At 33.4% G+C, this 18,729-nt stretch overlaps 1 protein-coding gene across 3 annotated transcripts; it reads left to right on the forward strand.

Moving 5' to 3' along the window:
- Nucleotides 1–3,875: 3,875 nt before the first annotated feature.
- On the forward strand, nucleotides 3,876–18,117 carry LOC105334799 (perlucin-like protein). 3 transcript variants are annotated; one of them, XM_034450023.2, is made up of 7 exons: nucleotides 3,876–4,118; nucleotides 9,316–9,473; nucleotides 11,059–11,136; nucleotides 11,354–11,463; nucleotides 11,678–11,774; nucleotides 16,406–16,616; nucleotides 17,961–18,117. In XM_034450023.2, the coding sequence occupies exons 2-7, from the start codon at nucleotides 9,335–9,337 to the stop codon at nucleotides 17,968–17,970; spliced, it is 645 nt and encodes a 214-aa protein (XP_034305914.1). In that variant the 5' UTR covers nucleotides 3,876–4,118; nucleotides 9,316–9,334; the 3' UTR covers nucleotides 17,971–18,117. The 3 variants fall into 3 exon arrangements, with proteins under 3 accessions (XP_034305914.1, XP_065938292.1, XP_065938293.1); XM_066082220.1 differs by having other exon boundaries at nucleotides 4,061–4,122; XM_066082221.1 differs by lacking the exon at nucleotides 3,876–4,118 and adding an exon at nucleotides 4,627–4,772.
- Nucleotides 18,118–18,729: the final 612 nt, after the last annotated feature.

An 18,729-nucleotide genomic window follows, 5' to 3' on the forward strand; every position in this document is an offset into this window, starting at 1 on the left:
AATATTGACACGTTGTGATAGACGGATTAATATACCAGGAAGATACGGCCGATTGTTTCCAATCAGTCGTAAGATGACAGCACGTATTTCGTATTTTTCCGTCCAATGTAGAACGCGCGAAATCGGCAATGGATGACAATATTTCTAGGTTAAATGCGATATATTCCTCTACTGTTTTACCAAACACAGTACTTATGTCTGTAGGAATAATGGTGGGTGTCATAGGAAATATCACTGTGATAGTACTATACGTGGTTCGTATCAACGACAAGAGAGGGGACCGCTACTTCATACCAATTCTCGCACTAGTGGACTGTCTGGGGAGCGTCTCAAACGGCGTTTTTTACGTCATCGACAACTTCTACATTTTCAGCTTTCCCAGTGAAATCTTGTGTCGAGTGTTGTTATTTAGTCTCACTTTCGCCTCGGGATTTTCCGGTCATGTTCTTGGCGCAATAGCGTTTCAACGGTACCTCTTATTGTGTCATCCGTATGGAAAACAGCTGACGTTGTTCCGAAGGCGCTTGCTGGTGATTGGGATAACGTTTGTTTGCGTCATATACGGAGCACCTCTGTTAGTAATTAGTGGAATTAAAACGTCACAGAAGACTTTTCAAAACCAGTCGTTCTCTACCAATATATGTGTATTTGACGTGAATCCTAATGCACTTACTCTCGTTTACTTCGGATCCTTTCTGCTTTTGACTTTAGCAAACATTGTAACTACATCTACCTTATATGCGCTCATAATGCGAACAATTTATAAAACTCTGTACTCCGAAAGACAGTCGAGAGAAAAAATTCTCAAAAGCATGAAAAATGATAAAAATTACAACAAAACGAAGGATGGCATTTATACTATTTACAAAGAATGTGCAGATCAAGACGAAAAAAGTCGAAAGAAAAGTGTGGGAGGCAATTCGATGGACAGTGAGAAATCCGGACATGGATATAATGTCCGGACCAAGATGAATGTGATGTTCCTGACTATAATTTTGCTTTATATCCTTTCGTATATACCCTCTATTGTGATACTCATTCTGACCTACACCCTCAATAATTTTTACTACCTTCAATTACCCGGAAGTTTGATGAACGTCTGGATTTTTTTCGCGCGTTTTTTACTGTTGAATCACGTGATCAATCCTTTTATTTACGGTTATTTTGACGTTAAATTCCGCTCAGAATTAAAACACTTGTGTTGTAAATCAGAACGGTGAAATAGACTACGTTGTGTACGGGAAACAGAATATGCAAAGTAGGAGATAAAAATATCGTTTTATTTCTAGATTTAGATGTACCGTTGCACCATGGGATGTAATCCTGACTGTTCTTTATCAGATGATTGTTTTAAAGTATTTAATTCATTTTCTATGAATATGAAACTTATTTTTCTGGTGTGGCAATGCAATCTTTGTATTTTCGCAAACTGAAGATAGCTGCCCACCGTAAGTCACTTACAAACAAGTTTTAATTGTTGAAATGTCAGGAAATAATTTCTGCTGTATAATTTTTTTTTTCAAATTGTGCGCTTTATTAAAGATAAGTTGAATGGCCGCATGCAGTTACAGGTTGATTGTAATGATTGATTCTCCTGGCTATTTTCGCATAGACAGGGAAGGTCTTTGCTTTTGTTATTTTATTTCAAAAAATATTTTATTCAATAACATTGAATAAGATTAGGCAGCAGGCAAAGACCTACACCAAATTCGAATATATAAAATTCCTATACAACTCGGGTTATAGAAAGGATACAAATGAAAACAAAATTTAAAATTCTGAAACCGGGTTTAAAAGATAATGGAAGATTACAAAATATTTTTTTTATCATAAATCATTTTTTTCCCACATAGGACAATTTATCCCACAGTACTTTTTCTCCCATAGAATTTTTGATGAAATTTTTGTTGGGGTGAAAAATCCACCATTCTTCCATGGGATTCTAGAAAAAAAAAACTAGGGTAACGAGTACATTCAGGTTGGCATGATAGGATCAAAATAAAAAAAAATCCCACCAAAGTACATGTATATAAACAAAAGTAAGTTATGTCTAACCGAAAGGGTGGCTGAAAGTCCGGATTGTGTCGTGCCCGGACTTGACATGTCACAGTGTAAAATATACCTGTAATTAGACACAGGGTTTTGTTGCTGCAATAAAAGTTTAAATGCTTCAAATATTTGAAAATTAATACTGTATTTTAATTATACTTTATACTTGCTCCGGTTGCTTTTGTTGATGACATTCCTGGGATCACTCCGAGAGTAAGTACTTTGGTGGGGTGGGGGGGGGGGGGGGGGTTCACGGTAATTTCTCGATATACTCACTTCAATCTTTTCTATAAGAATAGAGACCTGTACTCCCCTTGTTGGAAAAAATAAAATTTTCATTTCGTCAAACTATCTGCGGTAAATGATTCACTTTATTTCATATTTTAATAAAGAGAAAATTTATGCATGTATTAACCAAGAGAGTTTTACGAATTTCAAGTTACTTTTAACAATATCATAATAAAACATACGTTGCCCATAGACTTCAATGCCAAATTCAAGGTGTTATTTGTTGGACCGTAAGATATTTCAAAATTTTGCAAATTCCTTTGGTGGAGTATTTTTATTTGATAACACCTTCAAAATGATATCATGATTAATAATATCAGACCATTCATTTATTAGGTACAAAATGTGGTCGTTATACATCGAATACATTAAAGCAATGGGAGTTCCGTTTTGAAAACTTAATTTTGCTGCTAAACATGGTATTATAATAATTCTGTGTGTAGCTTAAACTTTAATAAGATGAAAACAAATCCATGGTCAATTTATATCATAATAACGATTCCTGTATAATGGAATATATTGAAACCAATTTTTGTAAATATTTATAGAATATGTGCCAATATCATTAGCATTAAGTCTTTAAAGAGGATTTTCGGTAAAATTTAGTAAAACTGACGGGGGTCGTTTTATATGTCAAATAATGTTATTTTGACGTCTTTTTTGCGTTATCTTTGCATAAATGTGCAACATATTTTGATTCACAAAATTGTTAGGCCATTAAGGTTTTGTGTCGGAACAGCAATCAGACCTGACGAACTTGTAGCACCGACTACTGTTCAAAAACTCAGTTACATGTATATCGAACACGCTTATTATATAAATAGTGCCTGTTTGGGAGGGTAACAGTTGAAATTGACACCCGGAGGAAACCATTGTCAACCGACGCGAAGCGGAGGTTGACAATGGTTTTCGAGGGGTGTTAATTTCAACTGTTATCCTCCCAAACAGGCACTATTTATTTTATTATACTGAATGTTTAAATTTTAGAGAATTTTTATATTGCTTTTATATAGAGATGACGGGAATTCTACGGCGAACCGTACGCGCATAATTTTCGCGCATGTAACAATTCGTTGTGTTACCCGTTGCTAAGTATGTTGCTAACGCTGATGGAAATAGAACGGATTATCAACTGCGTCTAAACCAATCAGATTTCAGTATTTAACATGAAAGTATAATAAAATAAATTATTAACGCTTACAGCTAAGTGCTTTTCCTTCCCCGTGACTATATTACATGTTGTAAACTTGACGGATATAACGAATTACGCATATATAACGAAGACCGACAATCAACTCAATAGATAAAGATTAACATGCCTTTAATAATTGTTTTTTTTAGTCTAAACAAGAACAGAAATATTTTTGACATTAAAAATCAGAGATATATGTAACAGTTAGTATATACATGTACGTCCCTGTTAAAAATATAGGAAACAATACCATATTGTAAATCAAGGTTTGATATAAAAAGAAGTAACCAAGTAACAGGATTTTGGTGCTTTTCAGATCAGTTTTGTCATGTATGACGTTCTAAAATACTTGGCAATTTTGAAACCAATCCGAAAATATTGACCTGTATGGTGATCAAACATTAGTGTGGTTGGGTAACGTATATGTCCATATGTCACCTCTAGGCGCCATCTGTCCGAGAGTGGTGTAACCATGAAAAATACCGGTAGTAATACATCGTCCAAGGACCATGTTATAATATCGTAATCTCAACCTTAGTTATATAGCTATACAGTGGACGTCGGACTACGGATGTGAGCCTTCAAATATGTAAGTACGTTTTCTTTTTATTCGAAAAGAAAATCACTCAGAGTTTGGTTTCATCGTAAGCAGCGTTTTCAGTTGTGTTATTATACAAGCAGCAGTTATGCTCTCAGCCAAATTTCAGTCTGTTTATGTCACAAACAACCCCGATTTTTTAGAATAGTAGTGGGCTGATGCTTTACATTGTAAACCAACAGTCTCAACTAGATACAAGTTGGCTTAAAGGAACCTAGACACGATTTGAGATCAATTTTTTTTTATTTTTTACGTTTACTATTGTTTACGTGTGCATTTTGAATGATTGACAATTCGAATGTTAGAAGCGAGATACAGAGGCGGGAAAATCATTATTATATATTTACATCTACCAAGTATTATTCCCTCTATTTCTTACAGAAACATATAGTTAATTCATAGCTCTAAAGAATCAGCCAAATTGAAATCTACACGCCCCGTTTATTGATTGGTCGAAATCTACCACGGCTGAAACTGACAAGAAAGAGACAGGATTGAATTTGACACGCCCTGTTTATCGATTGGTCGAGACCTACAACTACCTAGGAAAAATCACGAACTGCACGAAATAATCATGACGACGTCAGACTCAAAGTCTCACAGGAGACGATTTGGCTGTTTCTTTTAGTTAACGTAACGTACTTAGTACGTACATTAACAGTAATTTAGTGAATTTTACTTACTTTTCATATCAATTTATCAACTGGCTAAAGGAAAGATGTTAATATAAACAATAAAATGCTTTCTTTGATGATTCATTCGGGTAATGAAGGTAGCGATCATTGCAGAAAAAATTTACATAACCCGCTAACGCGGGTTGTGTATTTTTTCTGCAATGTCGCTACCTTCATATCCCGAATGAATCACCAAAGAAAGCATTTTATTGTTTAAATAAACAAAGGTCGAGTCTATTATTTGTTTACAAATAATGCTAAGTACAGAAATTACCCTTTCTTCGACAGAATGACCCATGCCAAACATGTTTGACTGATTCTATGTGTTCATAAATCATATTATCAACAAAAAAGCAACATTGATTGAAACTCATACCAATACCACACATATGTAAACAATGATAAGAGCTTTGTTTACGTAACAAAGAATTCCAAACTATGTACCTTTGTATCTCTGTAAACTCTGTAACTCAATATTTGACTTTCAAACTTTGACGAATCATTAAAATTACCCATTCTTGATTCTTAAAATAACGTGCGTTACTCAATTTGTATGCACACACCGCTGCAGTTATGAGACTATAACTTTCAAAAAATAATGATTCAATGCTTATATTTACATTTTTTAACTTCTTGTCTGCAAATGTGATTTATATCCTGGTGCTATGGGTTTCTGATAGTTTAACACTAAACGCTGCCTCTAATGACTGTCTTTTTTGTTAACAATTTTGAAACTATATCATTTTTAACCTCAGACATAGCATTGAACATCGCCGATAAAAAAATCAAAGTTAGTGGTCATTTTATGCAATTCGTAGCTTTAGATAAACTGGATGGCGCATTTGGCCAATGAAAATGAGCGTCATATGTTTCCGAAAATATAATTCATCAACATTTTTTTTCAATAATACTTGACATAAATGAGATATAACCTTTTGAATATATTCTTTATTATTTTCAATGTTTTCTCAGCCTTTTATTTAAACGTTAATCGTACAAATATTTAATTTCCCCCATAACTTCATTTTATCACTGATGATTATTACAGTACCGTCATTTGTACGATTATCAATAACGTTTTTATTTCAGAAGACGTCCAATTTATAGCGCTCCTATATAAATGCAAACTAAGGAAAAGTTTACAAAGTCATATGATAAATTTAGCATGTAAATACATCATCAGAGGACTATTTTACGGGACAATGAGTAATTTTAGATACTGTGATATTATAGTTGGGATTTTGGGCAATTTTATTGACTTTAATTAGGTAATAGTATTAATTAATTTCTTACGAGTCCCTTGAGAAATTGTGAGATTTTTACCATTTGACACAGCATTACTTTGATACTGGTTCATTTACTAAAGCAAAAAAAAGCATTTGTGTGAACAGGCTCAAAAAAAGTAAATTGTTAATTTGATAAGGTTGTTTTACCAGTTTTACTGAACCGCTGTGAAATTTGGGGTTTCGAAAATCTAGATGTTATTGAACATGTACATTTAAAATTTAAAAACAGTACTTAATATAAGAAATACGACACCAAATTTTATGATATATGGAGAAACAGGACGCTACCCTTTGTATATTAATGTTTAAAAAGAATAATTACATATTGGAGAAATGCTTTTAAGCCATGAGAACAAAATTATATATACTGTGTACATATATTTATTTTCACAACATTTTAATAGCGATTGTAAAAGCCCATGGGTAGATTGTATTAAAAGAGTTTTAAACATGTGCGGAGTACAATATGTCTGGGAGAACCATAATTTGTCAATATAAAATGGTACTGCTACTGTAAATCAAAGATTAAGAGATCAATTTGTGCAAATATGGTCCAATTATATAATTTGTTGCTCCAGAGGTCTTGCGTATAAAATTTTAAAAGCAAATTTTGGCTTTGAGAAGTATCTCGATATTTTACCTGTAAAACTAAGAAAAAAAATAATTAAATTTCGTACATCAAACCATCGTCTACTTGTAGAGACAGGCAGATGGTATAACATTCCTTTGAATGAGAGGTTATGTCTTTTGTGTAATAAAGGTCTCATTGGTGATGGATTTCATTATACTTTAGAATATTTGGTCCTTGAAGAAATAAGGAAAACATACCTAAACACAAAATATTGGAAAAGACCAAACTGTTTGAAGTTCTCTGAACTCAAGACCAATTTCAGTTGTAAATCGCTTAGAAAATTGTGCGTATTTATTTCAAATATTTTCGATGCTGTCTGCTCCTCTTAGTTGTTTCCCTATTTTGATCCTTTATACCGAAGTCTTCCATAGTAATAAGTAGTTATTCTATAGTCTGTCCTTTTTTTTCTTTTTTTTTCGGTTTGAAAATGTGCCTGTTTGTAGTACCTCTGACAATTATTTTGTTTGAGCGAATAAACTGAACTTGACCTTGAACTTGAACCACAACCACATGTAGTATATAATAGCGAGCGCAGCTCGCCGGCGCGCAGCGCCGGCGAGCGAAGCGAGCTCTAAGAACCAGTGTGCGCGGGAAAAAGAACGAGCTAAACCTACAGTTCATCAAACAAAATTTTTTGTCTACGTCCCATAATGCTCTCTAATGTTTTCACCCGTGGTGCTATGCCAAAAATGGCCGACTTTTAACTCGTAATTTACAGTGACTTAAAGTTTGAAGACACGTTTTGAGTACCGCATATGCTTTGGCGAGACTCAAAAGATTTGTTACATGCTTCCATACCTCCGTAATGGGTCGAGAAACGTAAACAAAGACGAACAAAGTTATGGATGACGTCACAGTGCACTCGCACTATAGTTCCCGCGATAAATTTAGAGGTGGATCAAACATCTGTAATGCTTGTACTAGCTATTTCAGTACAGACTGCGATACCTGCCTCATTGACGTATGATTTGTTTTTAATTTTTTTTAATATAGAGATTTTATGTATATATATTAGCAAGAGCCATACTTTACTGTCATATCGATCCATTTTTAAGCTAATTGTGCATGAATGAGTAGGGAGGAAATAAACAATAGGACATTTTGAAATAAATCAAAAAGGAATAAAATAAAAAAATAAACAGTTAAAAAAATTATGTAGATATGGGATATAGTCAGACCATTAAATTTAAAAGTGGGAAATTACACACCTACAAACAGGTACCGGGCTCTCTCTCTCTCTCTCTCTCTCTCTCTCTCTCTCTCTGGGAAGTGGGTTGCGCTGTATGTATCATAACCATTAAAATTAGTACCTTTGGCATACTTATTGTAGAGCAATATACTCTCTCAAAAATTTTTGACGTTCGTTGATACCTAAATAAAACTATAAGTTGACAATGATGCAAGGTATGTGTACATATAATTCTTGCTGCGCTCGCCAGAACGGTAGCACCGTAAAACATATTAATTATGTATAATGACGGAAAGAGTTCCATGTCCTTAGTAATTAAAGTATGTCCCAAGTTATTGCTTCCATCACTTTTTGACGATTTTTAATAAAAATTCACATACCTGTGAAAGAAATACAGTTGAAATAGATAAAAGGGAATCTGTCCAAGATATCTTCATGGAACAATCATCATTTTTCACTAATAAAAGTTCACAGGAACGAAAACAAATTTCTTACGGAGATTTATAATGGAAAATGTTTACATCTTTTCTCCATTCGGAAGTACTCGGGATACCTCGTGCAATTGTTCAACGTTATCATCCGGGCTTCATGGCTGATGCAATGCAAAATCCCCGTAGAAATTTTATTTTTGGCTGTGTATTGAAACCTGAAGCGGTAGATGGGACGTTTCAGAATAGATAATCTGGACATTTTTCATATAATTAGTGGATGAACGTAGTTTGAGCACAAAGGTATTCAAGATTATCGAAATATCAAGCAAAAAGTGGTGGAAGCAAAAACTCGGGACAGAGTATAGAAAAATGACGGCATTTTGGAGAATTAAACTCAAGCGACCAAATAGACTATTAGAAACACATGACTATCGGAAACACATGACGGCACGATACGAAAAATTTCCTGTTTTATCTAAAGGGTAACGTTAAGTTCAAATTAATGAAAGAGCCACTGTAACAGCCTCGGGCATGAACTTTGATTTTCGCTTGTGACGTTGCATTTTACAGCGTTCAACGTCTGTGACGTCATAATAAAACTCTTTCATTGGCCAACGCTTTCCACATACTTTACATGCAAAAAAAAAGTGGAATGTAAATATTCGCAGATTAACGAGCAACTTTCGTTTACATTGGCAAAAATCAACCCACCTGACAACAGACGCTTTCACGGCCAAGTTCACCATTCGTTTCATGATTTGGATTTAAATATACATTACGTAATTTGGCATGCATAATGCTGCAAATATAAATATTGTATGTAATGCTAACTTAATACTAGGATTTTAATTTTTCAAATCGTTTTTGAATACATTTTATCATAATAGAAGATTTGAGTAATATCAAAAATATATAATACAGAAATAATGAACTTGTTTTACCAAGACCGCCATCTCTGGAATTTTTCATGTTCACAGAAAGACAGAGCAACAGGAAATGGGCCATCGACCAAGAGTCCTGGTGGTGCTTGTTGTGTGCCAGTTAGTGGTGACCCAGTTTTTGGTGGAGACCGACACTTCCGCTGTGGCGTCCTTAGTTACGGCAGCGTCCCTAGTACCCCTGATCACGTCTCTTTGTATATATATTTATATATAAATTTCATCTTAGCCTTTCCTGTTGTTAAATCAAAATAGTTATTTTTTATGTATATGGTATGGTAGTTTGTTTTTGGTTTTGCATATTGGTAGAACACAAACAAATAATTGTACGTAACTCATTACAATGAGGTGCCGTTGTAGTATTGATTGTCATTTAGTGATACCACTTATTCAAATATGTGATATCACCTATTCAGCGTTTAAATTCAGTGATAGCTCCTATTCAAATAGGTGACATCACCCATTAGCATTCAATTTGAATTGGTGATATCACGTATTCGAATATATGATACTAGTATCACCTCTTTAAAGTAAGTCTGAAATAATTAATGCCCCCTATAATGATGAGTTGTTGCCCATTATTCGTTATCATTTAAACACTAAAACTCTATATCTGTATTGTTTTCTCTAAATTATTTTATTTTTTAAAGAGAGTAGTTATGTTTGGTTAATATGTTTAAAACAAATAGCACACGAACACACTAAATTATCTAAGTTTTTATCATTTTATCTGTTACGCGAGTCAGAAGCGCAAAGTAAAAGATGGCGGCAAGGTCACACTTCATCTACTTGTGCTCAAATTGCAATGTACGTAGCACTACAGTTCACCGTGTCAGGAGAGTCTTCAGTCAAATTGAACGATTCAAATCCATGTTGCAAACTTTTTAACAATCATTGTCACTATTTAAGAACACCAGGGATTACTGAATCGTTCTTTGAATGTTATTTTAAATGGCATCCTTTGCCTTGGCGGTCGCCATATTTATTTTCAATCGAATGTCTAAATTCAGGGATTATTCATTATTTATTAATGTAGTAATAAATGCAAATAGGTGATATCACCTATATGAACAGGTGATACCGGTATTGCAGATTAAATTCAAACCATAAAGGTGAAATCACCTTTTCGAATAGATGATATCACTATCAAATAAGGAAAAAGTGATATCATCTATTTAATTCAAATAGGTGATATAACCTATTTAAGAGGTGGTATCACCCTTTCAAAAAGGTGATATCACTTATTTTAATAAATTGATACCACCTTTTTGATTGAATTCGTGATATCACCTATTTGAAAAGGTGATGTCGCCTATTTGAAAATGTGATATCACCTTTTTTAAAAAGTAGTATCACCTATTCGAAAAGGTGAGCTTCCTTAACGACAATAAATAATAAAACAGCGCCTCATACAAGTTTGACAATGATACATGTAGTACGGTTTTCGAATACAATAAGACAGTTAGCAAAAATACAATTTATATAAAAGAACTCTATTTGAGATTAATCTAACAATTTTCTATATGTTGTAAAATATTGACATACAGTGAAAATTTATGTTTTAGAACATTTCATTTCAAGACAAAATGTTAAAGATTCTTCATTATTACGACCATTGCATTGTTTGCTATCTTCGTACCCGCATAAACAACAGAAATATCATTTTATTGTTTAAACAAACCATCTCTTACAAATACGTTATGACAGATCCATTGTACTGATTGTGACATGTCGTCAGAATACCCCCACTGTTCTAAACACTCTGTTTGATGTCGTTTGCAGTCGATAATGAGGTGGATCCAGACCTTTCCAGGGCCGCTCTAGCGACATGTGCCCTGTATGCCAGCCTGCAAAGACCAGGTAACTGTTAATACTATTTTGACACTTTTTCTGTTATCAAATAGAGCAAACTCTGGCAATATGTTCGAAATGTATTTCTATAGTGTTCTTCATTCAAGACATATAATATAGATAATCAGTATATCGTTTGCCCCTAAGACCATAAATATATACATTTAAAAGTATTTTTCCGTTTGACCGATACCTGACTGTATAGGTAAATTTGTGGTTTTAATAGCTACAGCCTCCTCCTGCCCCGCCACTACCTGTCCCAATGGGTGGGTACGGTACCAAACCTCTTGTTACCTGGTGGTAACCTACGAACTCCAAACCTGGTCTGGAGCACAGGTATTAAGTTTAATTGCGTTTTACAGAGAGGAAGCATTCATTTTTTTAATTTTTTTTTGCAATTGTGTTAACATCCCAATTCTGAGCCTCATTAGTGTTTAAAACAATTCTTGTGTTAATGGTTAAAATCGATTACCTGCAGTGAACAGTGCGCTGTTTGACTAAGAGATGTACATGTTTATGCATATATGTACATTCACCCTTTTATTTTTAGGCAAAATGCGTCGCGGAAAATTCTGGTTTAGTCGAAATCGAAACAGAAGCGGAAAATAACTTCCTAAAGGATGTTGCCGCAAAGACCTTCTTAAATGGTGAGACAATAGGTTTATATTATATAAATAGTGCCCGTTTGGCACCCCGAGAACACTATTGTCAACCGACGCGAAGCGGAGGTTGACAATGGTTTTCGAGGGGTGTCAATTTCAACTCTTACCCTCCTAAACGGGAACTGAATATTTTATTATACATTACTAAATGTCTTAATTTTAAAGAAAACTTTACTACTTATATATGAATGACGTGAATTCTTTGGCGAACCGTACGCGCATAGTTTACGCGCATGTAACAATTCATTGTGTTACCCATTGCTAAGTGTGTTGCTAACGCTGAGGGTAATAGAACGGATTATAAACTGCGTCTAAACCAATCAGATTTCAGTTTTTAACATGAAGTATAATAAAACTTAATATTACAGCAAATCATTGAAGCAATCCAATTTTAATCGGAGATTTTATTTTAGCCCCAATCTTTGCCATTAACACCTCGTATAATCATGATTTTCCCCCCAAAGTTAAAATGTGCATCAAATTGTCTTCCATCCCTTATATTTTGTGTAATATATACAAGAATTTGTAATAATTATTACTGATTTAATTTCAACTTTCATATTCAATGACTTATACAGTAAAACACGCTTATAACGAAGTCCCAGGGACGGCCAATTTAACTTCGTTATAAGCGTAATTCGTTATATCCGTCAAGTTTACAACATGAAATAGAGACTTGGGGAATGAAATTCACTTCGCTGTAAGCGTCAATTCATTATAAGCGTGTTCCTATAACCGTGTTTTACTGTATATCGATAATTGTGAAAAGTTCGAAAGGGGGTGGGGGTAATTAGAGTTAAAGCTTACCCCTGATAATTCACTGAATACTGCTAATTATGTTTTCATGCATGTTCAAAGATGGATAAAAGAAACACCATTGAGTACTAGTTTTTAGAACGTCATTGATTTAAGGCAATGTATCAAAGAAACTGTATGCCTTACTTCTATGGTTTAGCCTCTTTGGTATTTTGGTTTTCATGCTTTAGACACAAAACTTTGTTGTTAAATTATAATCAAAATTTTTATAGTACTTCGCTGCAATTGATATGTAATTGCAATTAGTGCACTGCAATTACTCATGAAAACACGAATACATGACTCTATCGTGACATGGATTTTGTTATTGTAATTTCTAGAAAAATTGATATTTTCATTAAAAAAAGATTATTATACATATTCTTTATTTGCACAAGACATACAATAATAGATGAAGAGATTTAATACAATACTATTTCTTTTCAACCAGGTTTATGAAATTTATAATGCAAGAAAGGAGACAATATTTAAAAGTAGACCGATGTGCAAAAACGATAAAGAAGCGAGATGGCCGTGGCTCCATTACTTTAGTAAATCTGCAGATAGAAGAACTGTATAACCTTAAACAATACTAAATAATGATGAAGAAATAATTCTTTTAAAAATATTAACAGAATTAGAATTAGTTTACTCAGAGATGATGCCATCAAAGTTTTAGGATATATTATAGTTAGTTTATAGCCTTAAGATACGGTACAGGTGACTGGTTCAGCAATCTAGCCTTCTTTAATTACAGAAAAAAATATGGGTATAACATTAAATAGTTAAAGAAGTTGTTAGATTATGAACGTTCGACCATATCAGAGTTAAAGAAAACTGTCAAGTACACGTTACCAGTTCTAGTCATGATATACTAGTAATCCAACATACAAAGAAAGAATAAGTAATTAGAATGAAGGGACCCATAGTACACATGCGTTTTTTACGTTGGCGTTCTGCATAGGGTACTTTCGTGAAGCTAAGCTGTCAAGTAGAGGATGTTTTATACTATTATAAGGTTTGGTGACGGTTAATTTATATCGTTAAGCGTTATGAACGAGTTCAAACCTTAACTTGGACATTGCTACGTCTCAGAAATGTATTGTTCATAGATGGGGAAACATCAAAACCCTGCCATAGATATTTATTGTATTTACATTTTGAACTAAGTGTCATCGCGAATTGCATTTTGATATCCTTACAGTGCTTTGTTGAGATATGATTGAAACTTTTACACGATTTCAAATCCAATAACTGTACTCTAAAGTTGTTCTTTCCTGAGACTTCCCGGGTCATAGGGTTTCCACCATCCATGTTATGCTATAATGAGCGCTAAAATAATATTTGTTAAAGTGTAATAAAGGATATAATTACATCTTATGGCATAGGTTATTACATATAAATAATAGCAATATTGAAATAATGGTATGGTACATGCACATGTAAAGTACATTGATAATGTATATAAAATAAAATTTTACTAACAGGCGAAGAAACCAGAGAAATTTTTCTTAATTATCATGAATATTGAAAGCTAGATGGAGATACTTCCCCAAATTACACAGTTCTTTAAAATTTTGAACACTTAATAATTGTATAAATTTGTATACAGAAGGTTTTTTCCAATAATATTTCTTAATATATTTTACTCGGATTTCTCTATACTGTTGACATTTCAAAACAAAATGGAATTCATCTTCAATATCTGAACAAAATTTACATAAGCGTCTTTACATAAGCGTCTTTCTTTTGGTACATTAGTGTGTCGTCCACTTTCAATTGCAAGTCTATGAGATGACAATCTAATTCTTGTAATTTGTTTCTTATATGTAGAAGGTATTGATTTTGTTAAATAATATTGTAATGAAAACTGGTCAATAATATGCTTGTAAAAATAACATCGAGATGAGGATGATCGAACTAATCTGTTCTACAAGTTGTTGAGTAAAGTGATCAATGATTCTTTGCTTAATTAAAGGAAAATAGGTTTCACAATGTATATACTCCTGTTCATACCATATATGTCCTAGACCTATTTCAAAAAGTTTATTCTTAATTACAGTAACCCAATTTTCAGCAGGTGTCAAAGACGATTCACACTCATTATACAGCATTTTGTAACAGGACTGCAAAATACAATTCTGACTTTGTAACAATTTGAACCAAAATTTGAATATTCTAAACATTCGTATAGTTTTCATAGGTAGCCTCCCAGTTTCAAAATATACAAGTGCAGTGTTTGTATTCTTCTTCACACTTAACACAAATTTAATATATTCTAAATGCACTTTTTCTATATCATTTGCAGCATGCATGCCCCATATCTCACAGCCATAATTTAATATACTAGCAATATAAGTATCAAAAATTGACAGCATTGTTTCTGTATTCAGATACAATTGACTTGTTTTTGACTTTAAAGAAAACATGGCTTTTCTCCCTTGGCTCGCCAACTGTTTCTGTGTATTGTTAAACTTTCCATTATATTGTAACAAAAGGCCCAGGTATATAAAGCTATCGACAACCTCAATTGGCTCGCCATTTAAATGCCACCTTTCACAATTGTGAATTTTACCACCATTTCTAAAAATTACAATTTTGGTTTTTTGTACATTTACAGTAAGATCCCAGACAGATGTATAAGAATACAATGTATTTAACATTTCTTGAAGCTCATGTGCAGTTTCGGAGAAAATTACCATGTCATCTGCATACATTAAAACAAAAAGATTTAACTCTTGAATTTGTATTGGTATGTTACCTTTGCACAAAAATTCCATTTCAAAATCATTCACATACTAGTATAATGAAAACAATATTGGAGATAGCACTTCTCCCTGCAAAAGTCCTGTGTTATTTTTAAAAAACTCAGATAACTTTCCTGCTGAATTAACACATGATTTCATATTATTATACATACTACGAATAAAATTCAACAATTTTCCTCTAATACCAACGTTAGACAATTTTCCCCATAATTTCAATCTTTCAACAGTGTCAAATGCTTTCTTAAAGTCAACAAAACAACAATACGATCTTTTTTTCTTTCTTATTGACATATCAATAATATTTGAAAGGCTAAATATAGCCTCAGCTGTACCTCGTTTGGGTTGAAATCCAAACTGTGCATCAGTGATTACATCATTTGCGTTAGACCATGCTAACAATCTTTGATTCAAAATAGATGTGAATAATTTACAAAAGCAACTGACAAGACTAATGCATCTATAATTATTGGGGTCTAATGCATCACCCTTTTTAAAAACTGGTATTATAATACACTGTGCCCACATATTAGGGAAAAAACCGGTAGACAATATTCTATTGAATAATCTTAGTATAAATGGAACAAGATAATCTTTAAACTCAATGAAATATTCGTTAATTAACAAATCAGTACCATGTGATTTTTCTTTTTTTAAACGTTTGATAGCATCAACAATTTCTTTTTCTGTGATTGGACAGTCTAGTTCCTCAAAAATGGGATCAGCGTCTATACAATCTGTACTTTTTTCGGACGCGTTCATGGCGTGCGCGATATTTTTAAAATGTTCATAAAATACACTTGGATTGATATTTGTCTGCTGCCTTTTTTTCCCTCGAAAATTTCGGTAGAAGGTTTTCGGGTTACTTTTACGTAGGTAGTCCAGCATGTTTCCCTCCGCTTGTTGATACTGACGTTTGAGCCTTGCTGTCAGGACTTTGTATTCTTTTTTCGATCGTAATAGACATTCATGGGTTGCTTTTGTTTTGTTGCGATTGAAAAGAAACAGATCACGCCTGTACGTATTGTACTTTCTCTGAGCTTCGATTAATTATAGGACAGTTTTGGACCGGTGGGAACGACATTGATGTTGAGGGTCAATGGCGCTGGGTGACGTCAGGAAACCCCTTCACATTCACGGACTGGGGGCCGGGAGAGCCCAATGACACGGGGGGAAACGAGGACTGTATGCTTCTCTTATCTAATACTGGCTACACATGGAACGATTTGCCATGTTCGACAAACTCACTCTACATCTGCGAAAAACCGTAAGTTGTACAATATGTTGTAACTCTCAAATAATATTTGAAACTGTAAAATATGATTGCACAAAAGAACATTTAAAAATTTTGACACAATAAATATTATAAATGGGCATATTTCTTTTAATTGTGGGAATTGCCAAATTGAATATCTTAACTGCAACTTTAATTTATGAAACAACATTAATATAAAGTCCATATTTACAAAAGACAAAGTCGTTTTCATTGGTAGGGGTCATTGTATTTTCTTGAATCTCCATAGGATAATGAGGACACCATCTTATGGTAGTTGTATATTTATATATATATATAAGCTTATGTTAAAAGGAGATCAATAGACAAACTTGCACTCATGGTTAAACCGACAAAAACTATTTCTTCTTGCGTTCGCGTTCCCTGTTGTAAAATGGTATACTTTGACCTGTGAAATATTATAATTTACCACGTGATTTCTAACCCCATGTACATGTAACTGTGAATACAAGACTCCCGTAACGTGACGTGTTATGTTACACACATTCTGCTTGTCCATACCTATTTCAATTCATTCCAGTCGACTGATGGTTTCTCCAATATATCTTTAAGAGATTATCGGTTTCATGCGTTACTGATTATTAATAATCTACTTGTTAATTCTTTTCGAACACGTCAATTTTTGACATTAGCTACTGGTTGATATGTATAATGGATATATGCCGAAAACAGTTCTGTATGAAAAAATATTAGAGAGTTTCGAGGCCCGTTAGGGCCGAGAACTGTCTGGTATTTTTTTTCATACAGAACTGTTTTTCGGCATATAATATCATACACTGCCATTGAATTTCATTGTTCATTTACCTGAGACAGTACTGTAACCACTAGTAACGGTCTGACATTAAGAAGCTCACTAGTCTAAAATTTTACACTGCTGGAACAAATAAATGACATCACAGCAGCGTTTCAACATGTAGAGTTAGAACACTGCTGTGATGTCATTTTACCTTAAAATTTTACCTGTGACAGTCCGATAGTGACCAGAGTGATCCAAAAAGGACCCAAAATACGGCGTTAAGTGCAGCCATTTATTATTCTGTTTTATTTCTTAATCTAAGAATGATAATTACCCACCATTCATGTACTTGTAATTGAAATATACACGTGTGTACTAATTCTAAAAATGCAGACCCCCCCCCCCCCAAAAAAAAAATCTTATTCCTTGTTACTGGTATCTGAAGCTGGTATTAAAAAATTGGAGATGAAGGACATTTTCCCTATTGAGTTATCATGAATTTTATCACACGTGATCACGTCCTTTAACACAGCCCAAATGTTTTACTTTTAAATAAGAACATTATATTTTTCTTATTCCAGTGCGACGTGAAAGGTTTTAGTATCCGTGTTACCTTTGGTGGAAAGCATGAAATTTAAATAAAAATCAACTATTTTAGCAAATTTCTATTGTTACATTAAAGTTCTTTTTACAAGTATGTGACTTTTTTACTGGAAATAAAATAAAAATATTCAAATATTGGTGGGTTTTTTTTTCTTCACAAATATATAGAGAACTGTATATGTAGTTAAAATGGCTCGTCTAGGAGCAGCGCATTTTTTTTTCTTCAAATTTTGCGGTCGCTAGTTGCAACAGATAGCTTGAAAACGTTCTTTTTTTTTTATTACTGTCATAAATATCTCTCCAAAGTCGTCTAAGGTGGATCAAGCTCTCCAAAGATGTATAATGAATCACTAGAAACTACAACTTCATACAAAGAAGGGGGGTACTACGTGTATATTTTAAATTTCGATCTAGAGTTTTGTTTGTTCATAGCTACATGATCTTTTCAAGTTTAAATCGCATTGTATTTGGAAAGTGAAAGATTAAAAGAAATGAATATGACCTTTTATCAATATTTGATTGGTTATTATATCAGTGTATTGGGATTTATTTATCAGATTATCCTTTAAAGCAATATGAGCTGCAATTTTCATGCTGAAATTTTTTTTTACGAAAAATGTTATTTTCGAATAAAATGACAAAATATCATGGTTGATAAAGTTCTGTTAGCCATATTTTTATTGGAAAAGCCGTAAAGTAGCCTTAATTATTAAATTATTGTCGTCCTGTACAAAAATTGATCTGCTA

The sequence above is a fragment of the Magallana gigas genome, chromosome 4 (genome assembly GCF_963853765.1).
Source record: "Magallana gigas chromosome 4, xbMagGiga1.1, whole genome shotgun sequence".
Taxonomy (NCBI): domain Eukaryota; kingdom Metazoa; phylum Mollusca; class Bivalvia; order Ostreida; family Ostreidae; genus Magallana; species Magallana gigas.

What these genes read in the sequence shown, in the direction of transcription:
- LOC105334799 (XM_034450023.2), top strand. Translation starts at nt 9,335, where the DNA reads ATGGGCCATCGACCAAGAGTCCTGGTGGTGCTTGTTGTGTGCCAGTTA. An exon ending in ACCCCTGATCACGTCTCTTT is followed by an intron (nt 9,474 to 11,058) that starts GTATATATATTT and finishes TGTCGTTTGCAG; the next exon opens with TCGATAATGAGGTGGATCCA. An exon ending in CGCAAAGACCTTCTTAAATG is followed by an intron (nt 11,775 to 16,405) that starts GTGAGACAATAG and finishes GATTAATTATAG; the next exon opens with GACAGTTTTGGACCGGTGGG.